This window comes from Pterocles gutturalis, unplaced genomic scaffold (genome assembly GCF_000699245.1).
Source record: "Pterocles gutturalis isolate BGI_N339 unplaced genomic scaffold, ASM69924v1 scaffold11164, whole genome shotgun sequence".
NCBI lineage: Eukaryota > Metazoa > Chordata > Aves > Pterocliformes > Pteroclidae > Pterocles > Pterocles gutturalis.
In genome coordinates this window covers 3,824-31,425 of record NW_010128246.1, presented here as the reverse complement: position 1 = coordinate 31,425, position 27,602 = coordinate 3,824, and the positions used below count along the sequence as shown (strand labels likewise).

Here is a 27,602-nt window from a genome sequence, read left to right as displayed (position 1 = left end):
GAAAAGGAATGACCTCTTTCATAATTGCTTTAATCTGTCGGTCAATCTGCTGAGTATCTATGCGAGGACATGGAACAGTAGAAACTTCACTTGACTGTGGCACAGGAAGACATTCACTGGTACTTGGACCTCGTTAAAAAAAAATGCACATTTAAGTCATTCAACATTACTATTAAAGACATACCAATTTCAAAAACATATAGTTTCCTTTTTTAAAAAAATACATCGTATTTAATTAAGTATGTAAAGATCCTGTGAAACTTTGCTAAGTTTTCAATATAAATGAAGAGGAAAGTGAGTCAGCCAATTAAAAGATTCTTGATATTCAGAAAAATTATTTTCTAAAACCAAGCAAAATATGTATATATGTGCATACCTTCTAATTTAGCAGCAGAAGCACCCTGAAAATTACTAGAGCAGCCCTCAGAGTCAAGGGTACTTTCAGCTTCAATTTTCATACGCTCATATTCCCTCATCCTAGCCAAAGCTTGATCTAAGTGAATCACTGTGTTGCCTATATTTAGAATAAAAACACCTTTTAATCTAAATAAAAAGTTTTCAATTGATAGACAAGTAAACAATGATAGAAATTAATTCAAGTTTTCAAGTTTTGAAATCGATGTATAACTGTAGTTGAGTTACAATATTTGACTACATACTCTCATCAACTCAAAGTGTTTCACAAGTGGCTGATTTCTTTAGGTGCTGTGTTTTACAAAACATATGATTACACACTAGAAGTCAAAGACTGGTATACTATTTAAGCATAGACAATTGCAAGCATTTTAGGAGAGAGGGAGTAACACTTTCAACGTTGTAAATCACATCATTCTTACCAAGGTCATCAGTGGCAAAGGGTTCAAAATTTGAAGATGTAGACATAGTACTCCCATTGTCTGCATCATTTTGCTCACAATCTTGACGTGCTTCTGTAGAAAGGTTCTTGCCAAAAGTTTCCTAAAAAACACCGAACAGCAGAATACAAAGCAGAAATGCACAATCCTCTCACAGATGTGCCAATAAGTCAGCGACTTTCAGCCACCTTGTAGTACCAAGACTTGCCGCCAGGTTGCCTGACTGGGGAACAGCCTTACTTTCAAGATATAAATGCATCAGGTGATTCTACTGTGTTTGTTTCAAATACTTATAAAACACATAAGAAACTGTACAGAGGCAGCAGTGATCCCCTAAATACAAAAAAGCTAACATTTTTTCAGAATCTCGTGATCAGTACTTGCCCTGTCCTTACTCATAAGAGGATTTTGGCCCTTTTTGAATATCAGTTTCCAGTTTATGCCCCTCTTCATGTTCTATCCCTTCCTGAGGCATCACTCATTTCCAGCATCAAGAATCCTACGACATTTAACCACTTTTGCATTAAGATTCTCTTGCATTTCTTTGTTTAGAAAAGTTTGGATAAGTTGGTATTAATATTAGAAAAATTCAATCACTAGTTAAGAATATTTCAGTACACAAACATTCACGTAAATTGAAAAGATAGGAAACGGTGACAGTGAACTAGCTTCTGAAGTTGAAAACTTACATCATCTGTAGAGGCAAGGCTCTCACTGGGAGTGAGTTCAGAATTTGATGCCATCCATGTTGCAGAATTCAGTGATTTTGCGCATTTCCTTTTTTCATTTTTCTCAGATAAATGTCTGGTCACTATATCCTGGAAAAGATAGTAAATATACACTGTAAAAAAGGATCTAAGGTTTGTTTGATTCATGCACAAGATTAAAAATTTTGTGGATACCTGTAAAGCATATAGAGCCCTTTGCCTCAGGTAATCTGTATTTAGCAGCTGAAGCTCATGGAAAAGTTCAATAAGAAAGTGGGGACGAGACTCATTTTGAGAAATAAGAGTTGCCACTTCAGAATAAATTGTGTCTCGCAAAGCTTCAAACATAGAAAGATCACTACCAGTTTCTGCAGAAGAAAAGAACTCATTAAGTCCTTGACATGCACCCTGTTGAAAAACAACTGCCTATTAGGTATGCAAGTTACAGGTACACAGATTATATCTCAATCATTGTATATTCCATTATATAACTGCTTTCTTAAAGCTTACTAATTTCCTGAAGGGCAACAAAAATTTAAACATTCTGAAATAATACTTCATGCAATCCTTTATATATAAAATAAAAAACATTAATAGGGATAATTTTCTTTACAATTCTGAACAATACCTTTAGAAAGTACCCCTTATTGAAGAGAATACTGTGCACGCCACAATGTTGCTTTCAGAATAGGTATTCAACACTGAAAATGGAGTTTTAAGGTATTTCAAATGAGACAGCCAAAGGTCTCAAGTGTACATAATAAAAGCAGTCCACACTTCTGCCACAGAAGTAACAACATTATGAAAGCTGAATTCAAGTCACTCCTTCCCACAGGAGCATAAATCCCATACACGCCTATGAGGAGACCTGTAATGGTCCTACTAAGCCTCCCATTCCTTTGAAAATTAAGGATTATCCTTGCATCACAACAGTTAAATTATTACATGCATATTTTGGCAAGGGTTGAATGGAAAAAAAGTTAAATTCGGAAAACTCAGCTTAGTTTAAACAGATGCATATTTGTTAGTATTCAAGTTAATGAAGTTATTAGCAATACAGCAAATGTTACTGTGCAATTTGATTATCTGCAAGTATTTTTAAGCACAGGGGCAAGATTTTTCAACCTTTAATAAGCCACCAAAAATCGCTTCCCTGCTGTGTTAATAAAATGGAATAGTAGCTTTTAAACATACTAAAAATGCCTACTAAAATCAGTTTGTTGTAGTATCTAAATGCGTATTTTCTATTTGTAATTGTGACTAATCAAGAACATTATAAACACATTTGCCACAACTATAATGCAAACTAGTTTGTATCATTGCATTTCATGAAAATTACAAGCAACTTCTGTTGCCTCGTTTATAGAGAAGGTGCTGCAATAGTACTAATTTTGAACATCTGCTAAACAGTCTGAGTTACAGGACCAGAAAAAAAATAATAGGACATTGTTGAAGCTAAGCAGTGAATGCATTACCTGGTGCTTCAATGCATGCATTTCTGTTAGACTGCTGCAGAATTCTCCTAGCATGCGCTGTAGGAAAGTGGGGATAGACAGTGATAAACACAAAAACGTGCACCAGAAATAAAGACAGGGTCTATACAAAACAGCAGGAGGAAGACTGCTTAGTCATCCAAACCACATCAAAGCTGCTTATTGTGAGAACTTGACCAGTAAAAGTTTATTATGTATACCAATAAACAGCTCCTGTGGACACAGCCACACTGACAAAGCTGTATGTCATGCTACAGTGACTAAAATATCTGCATCTTTCAAACAAAAAAAAAAAGCTACTGGCAGAACCTAAAAAGACACAGAAGAGAATACTTTTTATGATCTAGACGCAAGAAAAGCAGTGCAGATGGCGAAAATGTAAGGGTTTATGTGATGTTATAAGACTGAATTTGAGTGGTCTTTGATAGAGCTCCTTTAAGCATGAACAGAAAGAAAACATGTAGGCAGGACAGGATGCAGTTTAAACACTAACCAAAGTTTCATCTGTTGTGCAGTTACTTTCCATAAAAACACCAACAAATGGGTGAGTTTTTTGTCCGGCTAGGCTTTTAGTCATTTTATAGTAACAGGTTTGTTTCTACATTTTAATCAAGTTCCTCATCTACAGAAAACACTCAAAAGCAATCAATATCCTACTTTTTACAACTTCTATGTTTACAGTATCTTTAGAAATTAAAAAGCAAAATCCACATGCTAAAAATACAGTATTGGCATTTTGTCATTATACACTGCTTTTAAATAATACACTAGCAACTAAGTATGCAGGTCCTTTACTCAGAGAAGTTCACAAAATAATTACTGACATTTGGAAAATAATACCTGAAGACATTTCTGTAGATCTACTATACTTAATTATTTTTTCCAACTGTTCCCGATTCCTTTTACTGAACACCTTTGCATGAACCACCTCTTCAGAGCGTCTGCTTTTATTGCTCTCGCAGGGTTCACACACACTAGAAGCACTTGCACTTTCATAATCTTAGGGGAGAGAATAAAAAGGAAGAAGCAAACAAAAAAAAAGCTTAGAAAATGTTTCATTACTTCTAAATGTTTGTTCAAGGGCAATATCAAAGCTGCAAAACACCAATGATGTTTCCTAGCCACAAATTTTTCACTGTACACTGAAGCCATACAGTAAGTAGCACTAAATCCTCAATGATTGCAACAGTACTATACATGCTAGCACAGTCCCTCTCTTCTCATTCAGTATTTTACTGAAGCACATCTTTCAGCAAATCATCCAGTTTGAACATGAAGACATAATGAAGAACATGATTCTCCCAGTTGCTTATTCAAAATCTCAGTGTATCTCCATCCTCAATCCATTCAAATCACAATCAGTTATGCTATTTCCTGAAGTACTAAAAATCCTTATGTAGTTACATTATGTAAAATGAATTCATAATTCAATAATTTATTTTCATTATTATAAGGTACCATTTACGGAGACTAAATTCTCTGGTATACAATGACTATAATCCAAGTTGAGTTTGCCATGGTATCTAAGATTACTTTACAACCTACCAGTATTTTTAATTTTGCCTTTTAGCTGAGAAGAACTCTTCCTCTTATTCTTTGATTTGGGTGTTTTATCTTTTGATGCTAAGCTTGCTTGCGCTGATGCTTTTCTAGATTTAAATGTCTTTGTTACAGTAGTTGGGTCTACTGGATCAGGCATGCTACTAAAACTCTCCAAAGACTCTTCATCCAACTCTCTTCTCCTGCTCATATCAGACTGATTTTTATGACTGGAAGCAATGTCTTGCACTGAAACTGCAAAACCCTCTTTCAGCTGCGACTGATCATCTTTTTTCACTTCCTGGTTATCATTAAGCCAAACTGATCTTTTTTCCATTTCCTCTTCAGGTTGTCTATGGCTCCTCCTGTCAGAAAGAAAGAAAGAAAAAACGCAATATATCATATTCTAGTCTCTCAAATAGAAACAGTATCTCTTACCAGGCAAACAGTTTTATCCATAATGCAAGTTATCTGTCCTAGTTACTTAGTCATCAACTGAACACTAAAAAAAAAAAAAAAAAAAATCTAGTAAGAATCCTTCCAAATGGAAAAATGGAAGACAGCTGAAGAAATTAATTTATCACTGATTTCAATCTGAACATACTTATGCAGCTACTGCTGTGCTCAAATAGTACTATAGGACAAAACATTTCTTAAAACAACATTCATTACAATCTACTGTAGCACAAAAAATAAACATTCACTGAAATCATATCCTTTAGTTATTCAAACAGGTCAGTTTCAAAAACCATGGAAATTAAATCTTCCTCCACTTACAAAATGTATCACAAAACCACTCCAACACTATACTTGATCTTAAAATATCATGAAATTATACAGAAAAATAGGACACTTTACTGACAAAAAGTAAAAAAATAAACTGGAAACCGCAAAAGTAAAGTTCATCTTGTAATCCTATGACAATAAATTCCCTAAACCAGTGATGAATTACCACAAGCCCCAGAAAACGGAGGAGAGAGAGAGGAAAAATTATTAAAAGAGAGTTGGACTGTGACATCAAATACCTTTGGTTTTCTGCTCCATTAGAGGAACTGCTTTCAAAAGGTTTGGGGAATGCCATATACTCAGTTTTCCCAGAAGCATTATGATCTAGAGGAGGTTGTTGCTGCTGCTCACTGCTGTGTGGGGAAATATTGTGTGCAAAATCTCCAAAACCAGAAGGAAACACTGGATTATAGTTAATACCTACAAGGTAAACAAGAGTCAGAAGACACTGTCATTTACCTGTGTGATAAAAGGCAAATTTGAGACATAGTGTGGCAATATAAAATCACGAAGCAAAAATGAGGGGAGGTAAGCAAAAATTGTTTTTGTCCTGAAAGCACTGCAATAATCAGAATTTATCTTAAATGCATGTTTCGACCATTACTGAATACTATACATGCCACTACAATCCTATCAGTGGAGAGATTAAGGTACTTCAAGAAACCCCAATAAAGAGCTCCTACAAGCAAAGGTAAGAATGACAACAGTTCAAAAAAAGGCAGAGTTCTGTCTGCGTGAAGACTTGATCAAACTTCAACCACCATCAAACTGACAAGAAAATTCCAATGATACAAGTACTCATAGGGCCAAAGAAGTCATAAACTCATAATACTTATTTTAACTTCAGAATCTTTACAGTAGTGGCAAACTGAACATAACTCTTCCTCTGTGCAGGTTCCATATAATTTAAAATATATCCTTACACAGAAAACAGACTTTAGAATCTGTAAGCTACAATCTAGGTCTATGCCTGCATCCTGGCTTCCTGAAAAGGATGAAATATTTTATTAAGACAGCTTGAAACACTTTTAATGATACAGTAAAACACCTACATTTTCTCCATTTCAAATTCAACAGTAAAAACAGATTTGGTAATGAGATTAGGAACACTGTATCCGAGTCAACAGTTACTCTATACCTCTGATGGGAACAAAAACTAGTAACATGCTCCACTTACCAGCATTTAAAACAAAAATGAGTGGAAGCTGGAAGTTCTAAGAAAAAGATAAATAATCACTAAGAGCCACCTTAAAATTAGAGGGTTCACTTTGTCAGAACACTATTAAATGATTGCTGAAGGTATGTTAAAAGCTTCAAACATTGCTTTTTCACATTTTGGATGAAGAACATTTAAAATCTTAACTTTATGGAGTGGGTACTTTCAACTATTGATAGCTTCTCATTGAGAAAGTCTTGCTTTTCATACTGAAGTAAAAATATACAATTGTTCAGCAATAAACATTAACAAACTTCTGCTAGGATACTACAGACTCATTCAACTACTGTTTAAGACCATTCCAATATAAAGGAAAAGTCACAGAGTTTCGGCAAGTTCACATTAAGATTTCTATTAAATGAGGGAATGGAAATTTTTGAAATTCATGTTACTTTTCACACCTGTAGTAATACTCACCTGGAGCAAAAGAAGAAAAATTTGTAAATCCTGGTACACTAAATGGGTTCACAGGTTGTGGAGGAAAGCTGAACGGACAGAAAACAGGAGATGGAGGTGGTGGTGCATTGCTGCCTCTCTCCTTTCTTGATGGCTTCTCTTGACACTGCTGTTGTTCTTGCTGGCGCATAAGATCATTTAACATTTGTTTCAACCTTGAAAACAAGAAAAAATAAGCACTTGGGGGGAAAAAAGAAAGCTAAGGGAAAGCTGTGAACTTATATTCAAGTAATTTGAGATGAATATTATTTCATCTGCCCCACATGATGTACATAAAGAACTGCTCCATTTAGCTAGTAAAAAAAACCCTCAAGAAGAAAACAAGTTGTATTTCATCTCGAGCAACAAACAGCAACATTTTTAAAACCAACTGCTGTGTAGTAGTGGTCACGTTTACAGAAGTTAAAACTTCTTTGCAAAAACAACAAAAAATTGACTAGATACAAAAAAAAATAAGCAGGCTGAAGAGGAAACTTAAATAGAAACAACTGAAGATACAAAATATTTGCAGAAGCAGCATTAAAACTATTTTAAAATATTATATAGGACACCAGTAACTATATACCACTTACCAAATACAAAACAGAATGAAGAGTTCAACTTTCATGCAATTAAAGTGACTATTACATCTTTTTTTAAAGATATGACCGTTCAACAGCTAGAAGCAGTACATCCAAATGGGGCATACATAAGCATAAATTCTGACTAACAATACTAAGAAAGGGCAAAAAGCTTTTCCATCATCTTTCCATAACCATTAGAATCCAGAATCTTGCCAGGTAGTTTAGCAAAGACTAGAGACATAAAAGCATATTCAAGGAAAGCAAGTCTAGACCAAAAAAGCCAAATAAAGCTATCAAAACAGATTTCTGAAGAGATGCCAACTTTTGTTTCTCTTCACTAAAGATTACTCAAAAAGAACCATCTTGAAGGTGTTAAAACAGCGGTGAAAAACACAACCAAAAATGCTGTATACAATTTCAAAAGCATGTAATCAACTCAGAAGTTGAATAGTCTCATGTTTAACCATTATCTGTAATCTTTTATTCACATAACTATGTTCTCCATTACCGAAGCATTTCAAATTCCACAGTCAAACACTAATACAGCCAGCAAACCTTTGGACGTTATTCTGCTGCCAAGTCAGTTGAGTGTAACACTGGTTTAACTGATGCATAATAAGATGTACTTGTGAAGATGCAACATTATTGGGAATCACGCTGTAAGGGCCTGTAAGCAAAGTCTGTAGAAGACAAGAGAGGATCTGTAGAAAGAAAATACACGACAGTGATCAAATTACCAAAACCAGAAGTTATTGCTGAAAAAATCAGAGAGAGAAAAAAAGATAAAGGCAGAACAGCAAAATAACTGTTCTTCATATCTACCTGCTGATCCTGCATCAAAGTTTGACAAATGCTGACACTAAATTCATGCTGCTTCTTCAGCTGATTGATCTGCTCTTGCCACTGTTCCTTTTCTTCCACATATGAAAGTTTGGACATCCACCGAAGGTTTTCCTGACGTCGCATACTTATGTTCTGCTGCTGCTGCTTGGCCTTACACAATGGACGATAATTCCCATCTGCTGAAAGAGGACGGCAATTTTTCCACCTGGGTGGGGAAAAAAAAGGAAGAATGTGGACAAAAGTTGACATTTCAGAGAACTTCTACTAACAATACTTCCATTATTCAAATTATATTTCAGTTGTACATCAGCAACTCACTTGGCACAGGCCATTTCAGCATGCCAGCTAATCACCCACACAATTTTGTCAATCTAACATTATCCTAAACAAATGGAAAATAACAGTCACCCAACTGACAACCACTGTGAAAGAAGAATTGCTGAGGATGTTTCTGGATCTTGTTTTTATTATAGTCCATTACTGACACATAATATGAACTTAGATGAAAATAGAAGCCACCCACATAATACACTAAGAATTATGAGGCCCAATTCCTGACTAGAAGGCAGCTATCTACTAAAATTATCTTGGTATCAAAACCAGAGGAAAACAATTGAAGAGACATACATTACTTTTAACATGGCATTTTCGTTTAGTCACAAAAAGCTTAAGGAAATCTATCAAGTAAGGAAAAGTTTAAAATACTCATGTTAATGAAAAACAATCTAGTAAGAAATTGTTTTCAACTTGCAAATGCCAACAATTTTAAAGAAAAAATTTCAGAATTAGTTTAATTCTCTGAATTACTTTTTTTTAAAGAGACTGATGAATATCATGGCAAAAATTTGATACAGGCTATCTTTCAAGCTGATTAGAACAACATGGGAACATAATGAGCTACTGTAACACAACTGGAAAGCTCAATGGCAGATATTTAATATGACTGAAAACAGAAGAAATAATCAAATTAGTTATACACATTGCAGCTACAGACATTTAGACAAGAAAGCAGCACTGCACACAGCTCACTAGCAAGCAGAGGGAAATTTCATTTTGCTGTAAAAGGATGCTTTGTAGTTAAAGCAACGTTTCTCCCACAGCTTCCAAATCCATTCTGATAAGCATCACATCAACAAGTAATGCCACTAACCTATCTTTGTTTTCTTTAACAAAATATGCACTTTCTGGTATGTTGTTATTGGGATATGCAGAGAAACTGTCATTCAAACTTGATACATCTTCTTCCTCTTCTTCTGCCTGACCAACTCCATCAGAGAGATAACCGTCTTCATCTCCATCCTCTTCATCTAGTGCACACTGGGTAGAACCTCCCCAGGTAGCCATTGTCCTAGTGAACATTCCAGGGGGAAAAAAAGAAAAAAAAAAAAAAGGGGTATTTATGAAGGAAGGAGTACCTTTTTTTTTGTTTATGACAAATTATTAAAACAATCTGGACACTTACAAGTCTATCTTCAATTAATCAAGCTGCACCAAAATAAATTTAAACATTATCTCACCAACACAAAATGAAAATAGTATTCTTTTGATACTGGGACAGTTAAAAAAAATTACTTACTGCTTTGGAATATTATTACTTTACTATTGTTATAAATGGTGTAAAGATGAAGAAAAATTTGTATTTGGCACTCTCCATACATTCTCCTCTCCTCAGGTGATTTTTCCTCATTTATGGAGCAAGGAAGACTAAATATGCTGGGAAGATACATAAAACTAACAACTTGCCAACTAATAGTCACTTAAGAAGTCAATAAATTAATTTACTACTCTGTTATATCACCACATTCAGTCCTCAGATGAAAACAGGAAACTGCCCCAAGGCTGACATCTCACTAAACAACAGAAGTGCTCACTGATTAACACAGAGTGACTCATTCTTACTTTTCAGTCCTACTCTGCCGTGGAGTACGCTGAGCCTCTGATCCTTCACTTTTAACAGATGCAGCAACAGTAGATATTGTTTCTGCAAGCTCTCTCCTCCTCTGATGTTCAGCCATTAGAGCTTCAAGTTGCTTTCTTCTCTGTCGCAATTCTTCTCTTAAAATCTCATGTCTTCTCATCTCAGACCATAACTGTTTGCAGTAAAATGGAAGACATTAGAATGTAAACAAAATAAATAAAATCTAAACTAAAGCACGTTAAAATACCAGTATCTGATACTACAGTGACACCTTTCTGTTCAGGCAACTGAAGTTACAGTACAAAAAGCTTCAAAATATATCCCCTATTTACTATTTATCTCAAATACTGCAAAATCTAAGATAGTAATTAAACATTACAGGGCAGAATTTTTTAAGAAAAACCATGCATGTTTCACTCAACACTGTTTTTAATCACATAATTTCCGCATTATTAGTTAGCTACAAGTAGCATAACAGAATACTATGCTCTGGAGAAATCCGAAAATTGTGTAAGTACTTCTTGATAATTAAGTAGAGAATACAACAAAAATATTTTCTGCAACCTGTAGAAACTTCAAGTTGCAGTGTATGTTTGAACAAGACTTAAGGAAGCCATGACTTACAAAGAAGAGCACATACAGGGAAAGGTACAGGTAGAAAGAAGCCTTTATCTACCTTAAATTAGAAACAGTGGAACACAAACAGTGAAATACTTTTACAAACATGTAAAAAGCATAACATAATAGCATGACATACAAAAATAACTGTGTAAGTGAACTAGACTGAAAAACATAGACTTAAGAGAGACAGGCAAGTGACAATGTACTCAAGCCTGAAAGCAACTGAACTAGTTGGTGGTGTTACAGCTAAGAAGTTTTTCAACAAAAATCCACACACATATTTTGATAATTAAGAACCCGGTCTATTTGTAGAGTGTTAGCAATTGCATCAGCACATTCATTTTAGATACAGTTTCTTTTTAGCAAGAAGGATTCAGAACTTTTATTCAGTGAAAAGAGACAAGCTGTCCTATGATACTTATTTGGAAGATGCCAAAGTTCTGATACTCTCTTCTTGGAGAAGGAAAATCTGGCTTTTAATGACAACATTACAGGCATTGCCTAATCAGCCTCACCTAAACCGTTAAGGAGAATTTACAAGAATGCTGGTGCAATTCACAGTGAGAATCTATTAACAAATGTATTTTTCAGATATTTGTTTCTCATGTCTGGTCAAGCCAGGAAACACTTTTAATCACATATCCCTCCATGCCTAAAAACACTAGCATTATTTTTAGAAAGACTAATATGCAGATCATTACTGAAGACATGAATTTTTCTGGAAAGGGGAGACACATAGAAGATAAACTATGTTTCAAATACTGCCATCATTTTCTTCATGGATGACTTGCCTGTGGTATACACTGTGAAACGTTCACAGTACAAGATTTATTCAACTTCCACATTAATATTTTGCAACAACTGCTGTATTTAAGGAAAGAACTCTTACCCGTTCAGGTCAATATTTACTTCTTTCCATAAACGAAACAAAGTAGTTATATACACTTTGTTACAATGGCTACTACTCCACTCCTGCTGCCAAGTACTTCAAAATGTGTCCAAGTTACCTAGAAGTTTTTCCTTTTTAAAACCTTTTTTTAAGTCACAGAATATCTAGTATGAAATACCTCGTTGCCTACTGGTACAGATTCATCAAATTCAAGGAAAGGCTTGCGAGATGTGTTACACTCATTCATGGCTGGAGTTGAGGTTGCTGGTGAAGTCTGCCTATTCACTGGGCAGTTACCCAGGCCAGCTGACAACTAAAAGAGAAAGCAAATCGGTAAGATAGGGTCAAGTAGCTTTGTAAAACTTACTTGCTGTTAAAACGCAACACAGTTCAGGCTTTATGAGACAGGAGAATTAGTATTCAGTGAAAAGGCATTTTTGAATCAAGGCTAAATACTTATTTCAGAACTTAGCCAGCAACCAACAAAACTTGTTTTTATGTAATACGGTATTATATAATGCTGTAGATGCACAGTATTGATAAATTACTGCTCACTTCATAGAGAAGAAGTTCATCTTCAAAGAGTATGAGAAACAGTACAGCACTGTGCAGTTAAGTTTGAATACGACAAAGTGTTAGTCATGCTTACAAGACACAGTATTGTTTCAAAATACCAGACCCCGCAAATGACTACTAAGAGGAGTGAAGATGCAGTGACTAGCAGGTATGGACAGACAAATTTCATGCTAAAAATAAGACAGAAGGTTATCTAACTTTGACGACTTTAAATCAAGGCTTTTGAGGACAAACTACTGTGAAATTAGAGCTTGATATATCAACCACTGAGCAAGAACCTAGAGTGGAATGAGATAACTAGACGTCTTCTCTAGGCTTAAAAGTCTATCTGCTTACAGCATACAAGTATTAGCAATTTTAACTTTCTTCCAGTTTTCATAGTGAAAAAACAGTGTGAAAGATATTTTATGTTTTGTGGCTCAACAGCTTAAGAAAGCAAAGAAATACCTTCTACCTACTTGAAGGTCAGGACAAGCTTTCTGTAACACTTGAATTTTTTCTTGAATTTCAATCAATTTTCTTCTTTCTTCTTGTAACTGCTTAAGCTCCCGCTGCTGCTGCTGAAGTTTAGCTTCATAAAACTTCTCTCTGTGTAAACAAATTATCTGCATATTACTCAGCAAGAAGTTGCCTAAAGCACAATTCTACTACCCTTTGGCAAAGGCTTACCTTGCTTTTTCATTTAGTCCTCCATCTTTTTGTAACTTGTTAGTACTAGCTCGGACATTGTTTGGTTGTTGCTTTGTCTTGTCCATTTCACCCAAAAACAAGTCACCAAGATTAGATGCATTTGCAATTGTTGCTTGAGGTTCTGGATCATCATCCTGAAAGTATGTCACAAAGGCAGTTAGACTATTTTCAAGTTGACACAGAAATTGTTAACAAGTTTAGTTTGTCAAACTAATTTTTCAAAACCTTAACACTCTGAATAGCTTTATCCTTAGCTCAGATCATGAACTGAGAAGTCATCATCTTCACGGTATCACAACTTTAAGATAAGAAGTTAATGAGAGAATTTAAAATTATAAAGCTTACACTACTGAAACCTCCACTATACGTGCAAGATAACTTGTCTCATTCTGGAAGCACAAACAACTTGAACTGTATTTTATGCCTATGACTGAGTGGATAGAAACACACACATGTCAAGAAACAAAGGAGGAGACTAAAAGTGGAACAGAAGGAGACTGAGATGAGCAAGACTGCCTAATTACTGCAGTCATGAAGTTAAATATCACTATTAGCTTAAAATAAAAACAAAACTACTTCTGAAAGTTAAATCTAAAATATTTTAGAAACAGTCTTCTACATGCTTCTCTATTCCACTTTTATTGTTTTCATAATTTTTGTATATTCAGCTCTCAATTTAAATTGAAAATATTAAAACTGTAGCCACTGCCTCTTTTGTTTTCCCCCATGATCGTTCTTAATACAGAACCTGCCGAACAGGAGAGATCATCATCAGTGACCAAGCATGACACAGCTATGCAGACCTACAGTACCATTACTGAGTACATACAGATACAAGCCTTCTAAATATGAAAGACTGATGACATGCCATTAATTAATTATTTATTAAGCAAGCTGCTGCATCATCTGTAATTTTGATTTATACCACTGTACAGTTAACATCTCTACAGTGATGATAAAAACCAAGCCTGATCCAGACATTGAGAAATTTTTGATAGCAGTATAATCTTGAAATAAAAATATAGTGTTTATACTGTTGCTATTGTAAAACATATTTTCTAGTTGAAGTTGATTTTAGAGTTCTCACATAAAGCCTTTACATTTCTCACACACCTATCTGTATTCAGTATGCAGACACTACATTAGATGGTGCTCAAATGTGAGCATTCTGTAGGGACACTAGATTTTCATGAAAACATTTTTAATAAACATCACTAAATTAACATGAGATATTTTAAATTAAAATGTCTGTCAACTCATAGCTAGCCCTCTAAAATCAAAAAACCTAAAATCATCCCCCTTCAACCCCAAACCAAAATACTCCAGCTTGAACATACTGCAACATCTGAAGATTTTAATCGAAAACAAATAATTTTTCCTCACAACTGAACAATGTTGCAAAATCTAGGATTAAAAAAAATAAAACTGATGAATATCCATTATAAGTTTAAAAATGTATATCAGCATTATTTAAAAAAATATTAAACATCTTGCTTCATATTTTGTAATCCAGTGCTAAGTATGAAGGCCATTCCTCTGCTGGGTACCATCCTCCAAGAAAATTCCAGATTTGAACTTCAGAAGTAAGATCCTTGACTTCAGAAAAATCAAACAGTATCTCTTTTTCCCAGCTTTAAAATTAACATTTTAAATGTTACACTAAACAGAGTGGTTCTCCCTATTAAAAGTTATACATTACATGAAATAATGAATGCTACATTTTTGTGCACATGTTTATATTCATAAATACCTGCACCATAGCAGCAAGGTTTTGTAGCTGTCTAAGTTTCTGTTTTGCAGCTATAAGCCTATTGATCTTCTGCTCAAACTCGGCGTCTCCAGCAGCATCACCCAGGCTGCTTCTCTGACTAGATACGGAATCTTCACTAACTCTATCTTCTTCCACTTCATCATCTTCACCTTGGGGTAGGTCAACATCTTTGCCATCCTCCCTATTATGACAGTCTGGAGGCGGGGAGAGAAGTAAACAAAACAGTACCGATGACATGTTACTGAACTTCTGAAGTCCGTTGGACAACAGAAAAACATCAGCTTAACGATTAGACTCTTGAACATTTTGCTCATCAAACAAGGTTCTGGGAAGTTCTGTGCAGCTATCAGAATTATTGCACCAAGACTTAAAATTACTAGAAAATTTTACAACATACCTAGAGTAGAAGACATGTTTAGAGTTCTTATATTAGCAGCAGATCGGTTATTTATTTCGCAGTCTGTATTAAGATGTCTTCCATCTCTGTTATTAGTTCCACACTGTACATTTGAGTTGCTATTTACTTCACTCCAACTACTGATTCCTTGAGGGTTTCTAGGGTAAAATAACATTACCCACGTTAACTTTTTAAGAACCGGTATCAATGGAATTTTACTTCAGCCATTTTATTAATTAGCTCTGATAGGCATGTGTCCTGACCCTTTTTAAAAAAAAAAAAATCAACCCCATATAAAATCAGTCCAGATATTTGGAATTTTTTAATATCCATCTCTGCAATAGATTTTTTAATCTTTTTTAAGCAATCAGAAGTAGCTACGAATTGTCCCTGCTAGATCTACAACAATACAAGAGGCTTGCAAGGTATATGACTACATGATAAAAGCTTTATATGATTCATAGCTGAGTTAGTACTCATTTCTGCACAGTGAAGATCCTTGAAGCACACAGTTGCCCGGTTAGATTACAGCTCTAAATGCCTCTCTAAACTGAAGTTTGTTCATATTCCAATTCTTTAGTCTAGGCTTATTAACCTTCTAGTGGAATTCCATACATGTAATTCAGTGCTTAAACTCAAAGGAGCAGATTTTGAAGTATCCTACAGTGATTTTCTAAATGTCCAAACTAATCTACATTTGCTATGTAAATAAGCTACCACAGTCAAGATTATTGTCAATTATCTGTATAAGAAAGCTACTTCAAACTAAAAATTCTGGGAAGTTAATATAATCACAAAATTAAGTTACTCGTGGTTGACTGAAATAATGTATTGCTTCAGGAAATCTGTAACAATTTAGCTACAAAGATGTAGGATGACAAAAAATACAACAACCTAATATTTGTAACAGGCTCTGGATCCTCATGTTCAGAATCACTTTCTGATTCCTCTGTTTCTTCCTCTTCCTTTGTGTTTTCGTTCACAGCATCTGTCATCATATCAGATGTTTGCTCATAGTAGTGAACTAACTCACGTAACTCATTCAGCCTCTTACGAACTTCATTTAGCTTCCTGATGAGAAAAAAAAGAACATGCTATGCGTTTTGTCATGTTAATCAAATCTATGTAGAGTTGAAAAGTGTATATATATCATCTACAGTTCTTAAAGTTTACTGCCATTTTTCTAGCTGTAAGAGCCTTCTGCTTGAAGCTCTGAACTCATTTAACTGTCTTGGACCATTTACTAAATGATCTATAATACTAAATTAAGTACATTAAAATATTAAATGGTTTCGTAACACAAAACTTATTTTAAAATACTAAAAAATCACTAAAGCACATTAAGAAAAAAATTAAAGAACTTTTACTGAAGCTTTTCTGTTGGATTTAGATTTTCATCCTCTTCGCTCTCATTCTGAGAAACCAAGGAATCGGGAGGACAGGGAGCAGATGCCAGGCTATTTGATTCGCCATTGACAACAGTTACTATGCCTACAGGACCAGAAGCAGCTGAAGTTGTACTTCTTTGATCAATACTCCTTTGAGGAGAACCTGAAGCAGGAAAAACTACAAAGAAATATAGCTCATAAGAACAACTTGCAAAAAGGAAACCACTTAACTGAATTATATTAAAATGAAACTACAGAAAATATTATCAACATATAAAACAGCAATTAATATCCTCTTCTCTTAGAAGAACAAAAGCTTTTGTCTTAAGTTTCACGCCATGCGACAATAATAGGCAGAGAGTAATAAGTAGCTTTTGTAAATAAGACTTCAGTCAGTTCCTTTAACTTTATTGAACTTAAGTGGAAATTTTCATGCTGTGAATCTGCCCAAAGAGTTCTTTTAACGGTTTGCTTATGGGTGAATTGGGCTTTTTCTGAATGTAACATTTCAACATGACAAAGAAAAATCCTATCAATTTTTTTCCACTGGTAATCTCTTTTGTCCATATGCTGTAGAACATAGATTTGATGTTTACTTTTTCCAGCTACATGAAATCATACCCAAATATGTTCATATTATACGCATTAAGTACATGTAGAAAGACGGGGGTATAGTAATGTAACCATTAAATCAGTCCGCCCTTCTCCACAAGCATGCTTCAAGTGCTTCATCTCTTAATGTTGACCAGAAAATGCTGTGATTGCCCCTCAGAAGTTTCCAGCTATAGGACAAACTTCACCAGTACAAACATATTTCTAAAAACTGAAAGCGAGAGCAGAAAGTAGGACCACTTCAAGACTTTAAGGAGAAGAAAAAGCCATCTAAGAAGCAGTCCAAAACTATAGTCCATTCAGACAGTTAAATTCCTCTGATATGGCCTGTGATCGAAGTCTCTGTGACTAGTCCATGAGAAAGTCTTCTGACAGTGGACAAGCAAACCCCGTAACGCCATAGAGCTACTAACATCTGAAGTGCTGAGTACATAAATACAGATGTACTGTGATAAAAATACAGAAAGTTCAAGTTCACACGGTACACTACACAACTCAGATGTGTCACAGACAACCCTTGAAGAAAAAAAAAAAAAAAATCACATCATCACCTCCTCACACTGTTTTACAACATTATCAAAGTTGGCTGAAGTGTTACTAGCAAAAACACTCATCACCATTACTTGTAGAGGTCTCCATTAAGCCAGAAACTTATACAGCATTAAAAAACATTTACACAGTATTCCCCCAGCACAGTTTTATCATCTGCATTTCATTAATCAGTTGAAAGACCATGTTACAAACATGCATACTAAAAACGTTGTATTCTTGAGAAGATACAATTCTGCCTATATTTACTTACAGGAGGAGTTATTTAGATGTTGGTCACGAAGTGTATGAAGTTCTCCTAACAGTTTGTCCATTTTTTGCTTTTTACCTTGCAACATTCGCATCTTGTTAAAAAGCTGTGTTTTCTCATCTGACATGTGTCCAGACATTGAAGAGTTTCTGCTTTGTGAAATCTCTCTGGTAAGTGAAAGACTTTCTGCTTGCCTTCTATTGTCTGGCACAGATTGTGTCTGAAAAGAGTAATTTCAGTCAGAGTGCTATGAAAAAAGTAAAATAAATTTTAAGAAACAAAAAGCCCTCTTATAGGCTTGCTAGGCCATCAGAACAAAGAACATTATAAAGGGAAACTGATACTGAAAATACTCTCACGATAACCCAATTATATACTGAGTTTATATACAACTATACTACAATATAGAAACTACTTCTCTCGACTTTCATGGAAAACTGTGAGGCAGAAAGCATAGATTAGTCAGCTAATAACTCTTAAGAAAACAAAGATGCTGAGGTTTCAAGTTTGGGGGAACCCTAATTACTCCACTAGCAGATTTAAAGAAATAAGCAAGACAAACATTTAACTGCATTGTTCAAAACAAGAAAAATGGACAATGGCAAAATTTACACAGTACAATCCAATGACTGACCTGAGAATCATGAAGTTGGTTGTGAAAGCGCTGAATCAAGTCATTCAACTCTTCATTTAGTTCCGATGTAAGGCTTACTCCTGAAACACTACCCGTAGTCTCTGTTACAACTAGGCACGCAGAAGGAGAAAAAAATGTAAATATTTTTCCACAGTGATGAAATAAAGGCTATTTGTTGTTCAACAAGAACATCAATATACTGCACCTCTTAAAATACAACAATTATGTTTAATGTCGTGTCCTTCCCACCAACTTTACACATGAAAGACTACTTCCACTACAGCAACACTAACAACTCACAGCTCCCTTGTGAAGAGCAATACAGAAGGACTTTATAATATAGTCTGAGTTTAGCCAAAAAGGTCAGAGCAAAATGAAATTAACCAAGTCGTCTAGGGTTGATGCTTGTTAGAAAGAAAATTGTTACAACTTACTATAGCCAAACTAAGAACAGTGCATGCAATTTTACTTCCCTAAAATAATAAACTAACAAGACACCAAGCTTTCATCTTGGTATAGTTGTAATCTTCACAGCTGCAAAGAGAGAGTTGGGGGTCTTTCCTTCAAAAAGCTTTATGAGAGGAATATATTAAGAAGAAAGCTTTTTTCACCTTCCTGAAAGCTCAAACAGTACTAAGATATGGAACCGGCAGTTGAGAGAGCCAAGTAACTTACTTTTTTCCCCAAATATGAACCAACACTTCATTAGCAAAATCAAGCACAAATATTATTTATTTTCCCTATAGATCATGATGTTGTTACCAGCACAATAAATTTTAACATTTTTAAATTTAAAAACATTTATTTTGCCCTATGCTGAAATTGAATCCTTACATTTCCTACCCTACAGTTCTGGCACACAACACATTTTCAAGTCAGTCAACAAAAACAGTGCTAAGAAGCTGTTACTAAGAGTGACGTAAGTGGAAACGTGAAACAACTAAAAACACCACCAAAGAATTTAAAAAAAATGAAGTTCTAATTTATCCTAAGTAATCCTATTTTCTACTTCATATACCCATTCCTCATCAAGATGAAGTTTTGCATATACGAGGCAGGAAGAGAAAGCAGATTCCATCACAGGTATACTGCTTCAAAGCAGATAGGAGAAAAGCAATTACTGAAAACCATTTAAGAAACAAAGAAACATCTTTCAAAGGCACTTGCTCCTGGGACAGCTTTCTAAAAGCTCTCTACCTTCCAACTTCTCTGCTTCTCTTTCAACACTAAAATCTGGAGCTTTCTTATCTAGTTCCACCTTCTTTCCTATCAAATCAAGGACATGAGAAAAAGCAAAGGAGGAGCTCATCAGAGCAAGGAACCTTAAAGAGAGACTTTCTGTAAAATGTAGAAACCAATGCTTATATTTCTACAAATCAAGCCACTTTAAATACAAAAACTAGCTGCAATAAGAACTGTTATCACATATACCCTCTATCAAGCCCAACGGCAACTCTTATGGGGAAGAGTCATGTGTATTGTGTTTGTGTGGCAGGGTTTTCGTAACAGATGAGGGGGTACAAGGGTGGCTCCTGTGAAGCTGCTAGAAGCTTCCAACTCCAAGACAGACCTGTGTCAGGTCAAGACTGAGCCAATCAGCAACAGGAGTAGCACCTCTGTAATAACGTATTTAAGAGGGGAAAAAAAAACTGCTGGGATTTGGCAGCAGAGAGAGGAGTGCAATACGAGAAAAAAAAATTACACAGACACCAAGGTCAGTGAAGAAAGGAGGGGAAGGAGGTGTGCCAGAGCACAGATTCCCCTGCAGCCCATCGTGAGATGGCAGCTGTCCGCCTGCAGCCCACAGAGGGTAACGGTGGGGCAGATCCACCTGCAGCCCCTGGAGGACCCTACACCAGAGAAGGTGACTGTGCCTGAAGGAGGCTGTGACTCCCTGGGAAGCCCACGCTGCAGCAGTCTGTGCATGGAGGAATGCACCCCAATGGAAGGGACCCATTTTCGGTTCATGAAGAACTGGAGCCCATGGGAAGAAGTCACGTTGGAGAAATTTGTGGAGGACTGTCTCTGGTGGGAGCGACCCCACACTGGAGCAGGGGAAGAGTGTCAGGAGTCCTCCCCCTGAAGAGGAAGGAGTGGTAGAAACAATGTGTGATGAACTGACTGCAGCTCCCATTCCCTGCCCCCCTGCAGCACTGGCAGGGAGGAGGTAGAGAGATTGGGAGCAAAGTTTTTGAGCCTGGGAAGAAGGGAGGGGTAAGGGGATGTTTTATTTTTTTTTTAATTTGGTTTTGTTTCTCATCATCCTAGTCTGATTTGATTGGTAACAAATTAAACTGAATTTCTTTCCCCCAAGTTGAGTCTGTTTTTCCCATGACCATAATTCATAAGCAATCCCTCTTTGCCCTTGTCTCAGCCCATGAGGCTTTACCTTTCCTTCTTTCGGTTCTCCTCCCCATCTCACTCCGGTAGGGGGAGAAGTAGCCACACAGTGCTTAGTTGCCACCTGGCCCTAAACCACATCATGAAACAGTAACTAACACAGACTCAATCTGAACTTGCTCAATACAAGAACGTAATTTCCTACAACTGTACACATAACTACCCCATTTCCAAAGAAAACTTAACAGGATTGGGGTGGCGGGGAGCAGCACAAGTTTCCAACGAACAAAAGATAATTTACCTTGTCAGCAGTGCACAAATCAAGCAAAACTGTCTCCCTTTTAAGACTGAACTCTTGAGAAAACAACTCTGGTGACAACCTTTAAGTAGATATCAAAAAGAAGCCTCTGCCACAAAGATAATTTTTGAAAAGTTGGAAATAAATGAAAACAAATTAGAAGAATGCTTTTAAACTGAAGGCTATAACATAATGGTGGTGCTCTATTATCAGAACCATGCCCCCAATTTACATGTCATAGAATTTCAGAGTTCTAGTTTCATATTTACTTATGTAACTGCTTTAGCAACTTCCTCTTTTATTTTATTGGATAAACCACTAGTTTATCAATTGCTATTAAACAGTCAAGCAACCGGCCACCAGAAAAAAAAGCCCCATGAAAAAGCAAACAAAAACTGAAACTACCAACTGCCCATAGCCAGAAGGATGCAGAATGGGAGAGAACACTCTGTATTCCCCACTCTTGAGTCTTTCCTCAAAGGACTGGTACAATGATGGAGATGAGAGGCAAACTCCTAATCTGACATGGTAGACCAATTCTTAGGAGAAAAACCCACACTTTTAGGATTTTTCAACTAAACCACAGAAATCAGCTGTGTGGCTTTTAACTGACACGCCATTTTGCAATGTTACATTGTCAACTCTTCTCAGAAGTAGAAGCCTTACAGTAAAATTATTTTAAGTGCATTATAGAAAAAAAAAAGACCTTTTTAATTTGAGTTCCACAATTCCAGATTCAATTATTCAATCAGCATGCTAACATGCTGTTAAAGACACCATCATTCCACATACCAGAATCATCCATGACAGCAATTGCCTGCTCTGCTTTATGCTGCAAAGCAAGAAGAGCTGCCTGTCTTCCTTGAAGAGCCTTCAATTGCTCCTGCTGTTGTAGCATCCTTTGCAATAAATCATGCTGCTTCTTCAAGTTCTCCAACTCCTCTTTAGCTTCCTGTTGAGGATCTCTGGCCTGAAACATATGGAAGAAATTACCATAATCATGACAATTTATTTGTTGAGTACTAGTGACAGAAGTGTCAAAACAATCAGGACTTTAATAAAATCAAATAGCCTGTTCAGTGTAAAAAGGTTAAAATGAAACTGCTTCACTTTCCAATAGTTCTTTCAGTCTAAAAATTTTAGACATCCAGTATCGAGAAGCTTGTACCACCAAGACATGCTTACCACTCCTGGGGGTTAAGAAATGCAGTCAGCCGCCCTAACCTGTCCCAAAGGCTAACACATGCATCCTTTTGTCTTTCAAATAATAAAAGAAGGCATTAAGCTGTAAGACTGGTAAAGCTAAGCAAGTTAAGGTATAGTATAATGGAGCTACATATACTACAAGATCTATATTGATTTACTGGCCTAAAATCTCTAAATTTTCATCAGAACATTTTGTGAAGTTATTCTTCTCTAACCTGTAATGTGTTAAGTTTTGTATGATATATTTAAGCCATAAATAGTAGAATAGGCCAGATATGGGAAAACCCATTTCAAAACAGAAACATGCACAGTACCCCTCTATACCATATTTTCAAACACATGGAAATAGATCTGAAGGAATGAAAGCATGCTGAGCAATTAAAATATATTAAAACTACATTATTTTCCTCATCCTACGCTAACTAAAAGCTGGAGATTTGCCTCAAAACTTTTATTTAAGGATTGTCAGCAAATTATTTCAATGAGACATCCACAGTTAAGATCCTGACCCTGTCTCAAGTTAGATTATTGCATTATGGAGATGAAACCATGGAAAAATTTGTCTCCTTTTTGTTAGAAGTTGACACGTATTTAAAAAGAACATTACTAACTTAAAAGTATCATCTTCTCTCCACATAGTGCTGAGTTCCTGGAGTACAAAATTCCCTTAGTCCAAAAATTCTGCACAAAATGGCAGAATAGCATCAGGCATTTTACTAACTAGTTCTGGGTACCAGGGAATGCTCAACTTTCCAGCAGAGAAAGGGGAACACATCCCGAATTCTAAACTTCTCAAAGTGTGACTAAAACATGTGTTCCAACTGGCACTCATCATTCCTGTTAAACTTTCATCTTATATATAAAAAGCAGAGTAGAGGCAAAAGAGAGTACACAATGAAATCAACACAAGAAGGAACGCGGTAAGAAAGGGAAAAGGGGGATGTGTCTTGGTCTCACTCACCTTTAAATAATCCAAGCTTTATCTAAAGTACCAGATTTGCTTGAGTTCATTAAAATTACATAACAGATTTCTCAAGCTCAGTTCTATACTTAGACTAATAAGCCTGACAAAACATTTAGGCCTTTTATTTTACGGAAAAAAAATATGGACTTTTTTTTTTTTAAATCAGAGTAAGAGATCAAGCCATAGAAAAGCTGGTAACAGATAACAAAAGAAATTTGAGACTCCAAGTCTCTTGGTCTCCCCTTTCCAATCAAATATTTATATAAATAGCTATACAAAACCACTTATGGAACAATTTAAGGCTACTACTCTCTTAATTTATTTTCTCTATCTGGTAGTATCTTAAATTTGCATTGACAGACTATTGGTGTAAACACTACAACCGTCTGAAAGTCACATTTTCAGTGTTTTCCCAGAAAAAGAACAGCAAAATTGGAAGGATCATCTACATAAAATCAGAACACCCGCTGTACAGAGTTACATGTAGTGCCTTCTCTGTCAACATTGACACTTCGGAAGAGAAAGTTGTCAAACATCTCTATTTAAAGGAAAAAAACCTCTAGGCAAAGAAGATTCATTCAATAAAAAGACAGCTGGATACAGACAAGCAGACCAGATGGGAACATTCACTGTAAGTAACAAAGACATTTCAAGCAGTTCACAGGAGGGGGACGGGGGGAAAAAAAAAAAAGTCAGCATGTATAAGCCCTATTTGAGACTAAAATAAGATTTTGAAGTGTACCTTTGAAGGCAATCCATGTTCTTGGCTATTAATCCTACAAGGCCAGATTTCCCTGTCGTTCAGAGCAGCTCTGTCACTTTTCCCTTTAGGGCTTGCTGTAACATCAATGTCTGTAACCTGTTCTTGTGGAGCTGAATTCCCTAGTTTCTCCTCAATGTGGGGCCGAATGCTCAAACTAAAAGATATCTCCTTTATTAAATAGTTTAGTATGTTAGATTTTGAACACCTGCTCCAACTTAACACACATTTTTAAGTTAGAAACCTACCCACATGTACCTTGACAAACAATGAAAACTAGTATAAAATAAAATCTACTAAAGAGCAAAGACATTTTAGTCATTCTTAGAACTTTCATAACAATAAGGCTCCATATAGCAATTACCCTTATAAGACTATAAGTATTCATTCTGCATGTAATATATGCAAGCTGCATGTAAAGAGAAATTATATGCAAAACAATGAGGCAAACATAAAACTGCCCATTTTGCAAAGATGAAGAAAAATGCAAGTTTACATGCATATTTCTTAAAAACAGTACTGAGTTTTTTCTTTTTTTTTTTTAAGTTAAAACTACATCTTCCATGTCTATCATTTTATTTCTTCACAGGGGTAGAAAGAGTTCTTATAAAGCTAAGAATAACTACAAAAACTTCTTAATGTTTTAACTGCTGTTTTACTTCCAAGCATGTAAATTCTCATCTGTAGAACACTCAGTGTACTAACTCGCCAAAAGCTTGCCAGCTCTGTAGTACTTTTCCTCAGTATAGTAGTGTTCGAAGATGCAAAACATAAGCTGTTATTAAAATGCTTTTGTATCTATTACAAGAATTGTTTACCACGTTAATATAAAAGCTTTTATAAATAGAAAGGAAGATTGTCTGTGTATCTCAGAACTAAATTCAAAACACATTTTCTAAAAGGTGCTCAACTCTCCAAAAAAGGAGAGAAACTTCTGTTAGGTCAATACTTATATCACTAGAAAGATGCTTGGGCTATGGTCCACTAATGACTCATTTCTAGCACTCTCCTCACCCAACACCAGTAAGTTTTCCCCACTAACAGAAACAAACTTACAGATGAAAACTTGTATAGAAAACTCTTCCTTCCTACATCAGTCCAGTGCATGTTCTGCCAAAATGAGCATTTAACCCTTCATTCTACTTTTAAGACTAAAGATTTTTAAAAAACTAATCAAGACACATTGTTATGTCAGAATGATTGTTTTTCTCCCACATGAAAATAAATTTTTAAAAAAATAGTCACACATGCATGAGCACCTCCTGAACAGAGTGCTTGGGTATTTACTATTTTTAAATTGAACTGCAGATTATGACACTATCACAACAATCACAACAAAAACAAAATGAAGTCTTCATTTCTAGCGCCTTAATTACTAAAAGGTAGCTTACCGTGGTATCTGAAGCCTCAGACTGCACATCAATGTTTAGCGATGTGCTCTCACCTACAGAACCAGATCCCACAGCTGAATCTATAGTCCGAACATCATCTTCCTCATTTTCTCTAGCCTGAAATATTTCATTGGCATAAATCAAAAGCTATATAAGGGGGCAATTAAAATGAATTATGGAAGGTACTACACATCAAAACCAACACCCCCAGTAGCACCATCAAAACATCAATGGTCAACTCCTAAAAAAGCTTACAGTGCAGAAATGAATACATTATGTTCTCAAACTTACAAGCATCTTTTGCAAAAATTTCAGATAGGATTTCTCCTGCTCTTTAAGGTGTTCTATAAGATGTGATAAACGCTCAACATTGGCCGATCTTTCATTTTTCTCTACAAGATCATCCCGCATGGAGCTGGCCTTAGCAATATAGTCGCGAATTTGAACTAGTCTGCTCACAATCTGTAAAGACACTGAAGTTACTGAATGCATTCAACTACAGCTTTAACGTATCTAATGCACAAGACGCGGTGACAGCAACAAAGCAGTAATTAAAGGGGTGACATACTAGTACTTTCAATCCTATAAGCACACTTCTGCAAGTAGTTAAAAGTCATCAGGATTTATAAGTACAGATTTACACATGCATGAAGCTTCTTGTTGACAAAGGCTTAAACAGAATTGAGCTCATTAACTAATGAAAATATTAAACTGTAAGAGTATTTTCTGGAACTGTATAAAAGAGAAACAGCCTGTAAGATGAACTTCTTCTGTTACCAATAAGCAGATTTCTAAAGAACAATACATGACTAAGCGTGGTCTCACATTTTCCTCAAGTTGCCAATAAAGATTTAACGGTTACACTTTTTGGAAATTTAGAAAGGTGACCTGAAAAGTAACAAGGTAATTAAAACCTTTCTATGAGCCAATATTCTGTAGACTTCATAGGCTATGCAAATACCTGGCTACTATCCATAGCTGGTTCTCCCCTTCCGTCTTCTTGAGCAGAAACTTGACAATTTTGCAAGAAATCCTTGCTAAGAGCAGCTCCAAACAACTCTTTACACTGCACTGATACCCCACTTTCCTTTTTTTGGGAACCTGAGGCAGGATCTTTGCTTTTGTTAGTGTTTCTCTGCAGTGACAAGAAGTTGAATGGTTTTTTGTTTTCATTAAGTTGTCGTTTGTTGTTAGCAGCTGTTGCCCTGCCTTGAGAATCACTTCCAATACTTCTCTACAAACAAACAAACAAAAAAAAGAACAATTGCTTATTTTTTTTTCCTTCAATATATTCTCAACACTGATTAGTTTCACTGCTTGGATTACCAGTTCTGCAGTATTATTAGCCTGATTTTAAAGTTACCTTATTAGTCACCGATTAGCCAAAAGCTAGCTAAAGACAGTGCTGGTGATTTTTGCTATACAGTTTTCAGAAAGCAAGCCCACCCTCCCAGAAGAGCTGAGAAGCACAAACATTCTGCAGTTCCTCAGAGCTTAGCTCCTCATTCTTGCTATGGCCTCTACCTTTCCTATAGTGAAAGGCATCCTATTTTGTAGCCACATTTATAGTGGGAGCTGGTATTCAAACAAACCTGATCCAGATCACTGAAGTTTATTCTTTGTTTAAGCCTTTCTAGCTCAGCCTGCTCTGGAACAGACATCTGGGTCATGTACCGACCAGGAGGAAAACTATCTGGAGTTCTGGTCTTTCGTCGTCCCATTCCAGGTGAGGATTCTGGAGATATATCATTAGCTTCCCCAACAAGCTTTTTCTTGTTTTTTTCTGAAGACCTGTTTCCTTTCTTCTGTTGACTTCCCCAGTCCTTAAGGGGAAGCAGCGGGAGAAAAAAAGTTGTATTTGTTACCCACATAGATAAAAAGTACACATTTT

At 35.8% G+C, this 27,602-nt stretch overlaps 1 protein-coding gene across 1 annotated transcript in view; it reads right to left on the bottom strand.

The window, feature by feature from the left end:
• Nucleotides 1-27,602, bottom strand: part of PCM1 (pericentriolar material 1) — a 40,482-nt gene that overhangs the window by 12,252 nt on the left and 628 nt on the right. Inside the window, 26 exon segments of the mRNA XM_010079542.1 lie at nucleotides 1-129; nucleotides 377-514; nucleotides 837-957; nucleotides 1,544-1,672; nucleotides 1,757-1,929; nucleotides 3,895-4,053; nucleotides 4,600-4,955; nucleotides 5,619-5,799; nucleotides 7,013-7,206; nucleotides 8,170-8,315; nucleotides 8,437-8,662; nucleotides 9,608-9,805; nucleotides 10,357-10,547; nucleotides 12,064-12,198; nucleotides 12,920-13,049; nucleotides 13,131-13,285; nucleotides 14,902-15,116; nucleotides 15,320-15,477; nucleotides 16,214-16,390; nucleotides 16,687-16,870; nucleotides 18,122-18,338; nucleotides 18,753-18,862; nucleotides 22,183-22,360; nucleotides 26,003-26,173; nucleotides 26,673-26,945; nucleotides 27,304-27,534. Coding sequence (XP_010077844.1) covers nucleotides 1-129; nucleotides 377-514; nucleotides 837-957; nucleotides 1,544-1,672; nucleotides 1,757-1,929; nucleotides 3,895-4,053; nucleotides 4,600-4,955; nucleotides 5,619-5,799; nucleotides 7,013-7,206; nucleotides 8,170-8,315; nucleotides 8,437-8,662; nucleotides 9,608-9,805; nucleotides 10,357-10,547; nucleotides 12,064-12,198; nucleotides 12,920-13,049; nucleotides 13,131-13,285; nucleotides 14,902-15,116; nucleotides 15,320-15,477; nucleotides 16,214-16,390; nucleotides 16,687-16,870; nucleotides 18,122-18,338; nucleotides 18,753-18,862; nucleotides 22,183-22,360; nucleotides 26,003-26,173; nucleotides 26,673-26,945; nucleotides 27,304-27,534 — 4,675 coding nt within the window.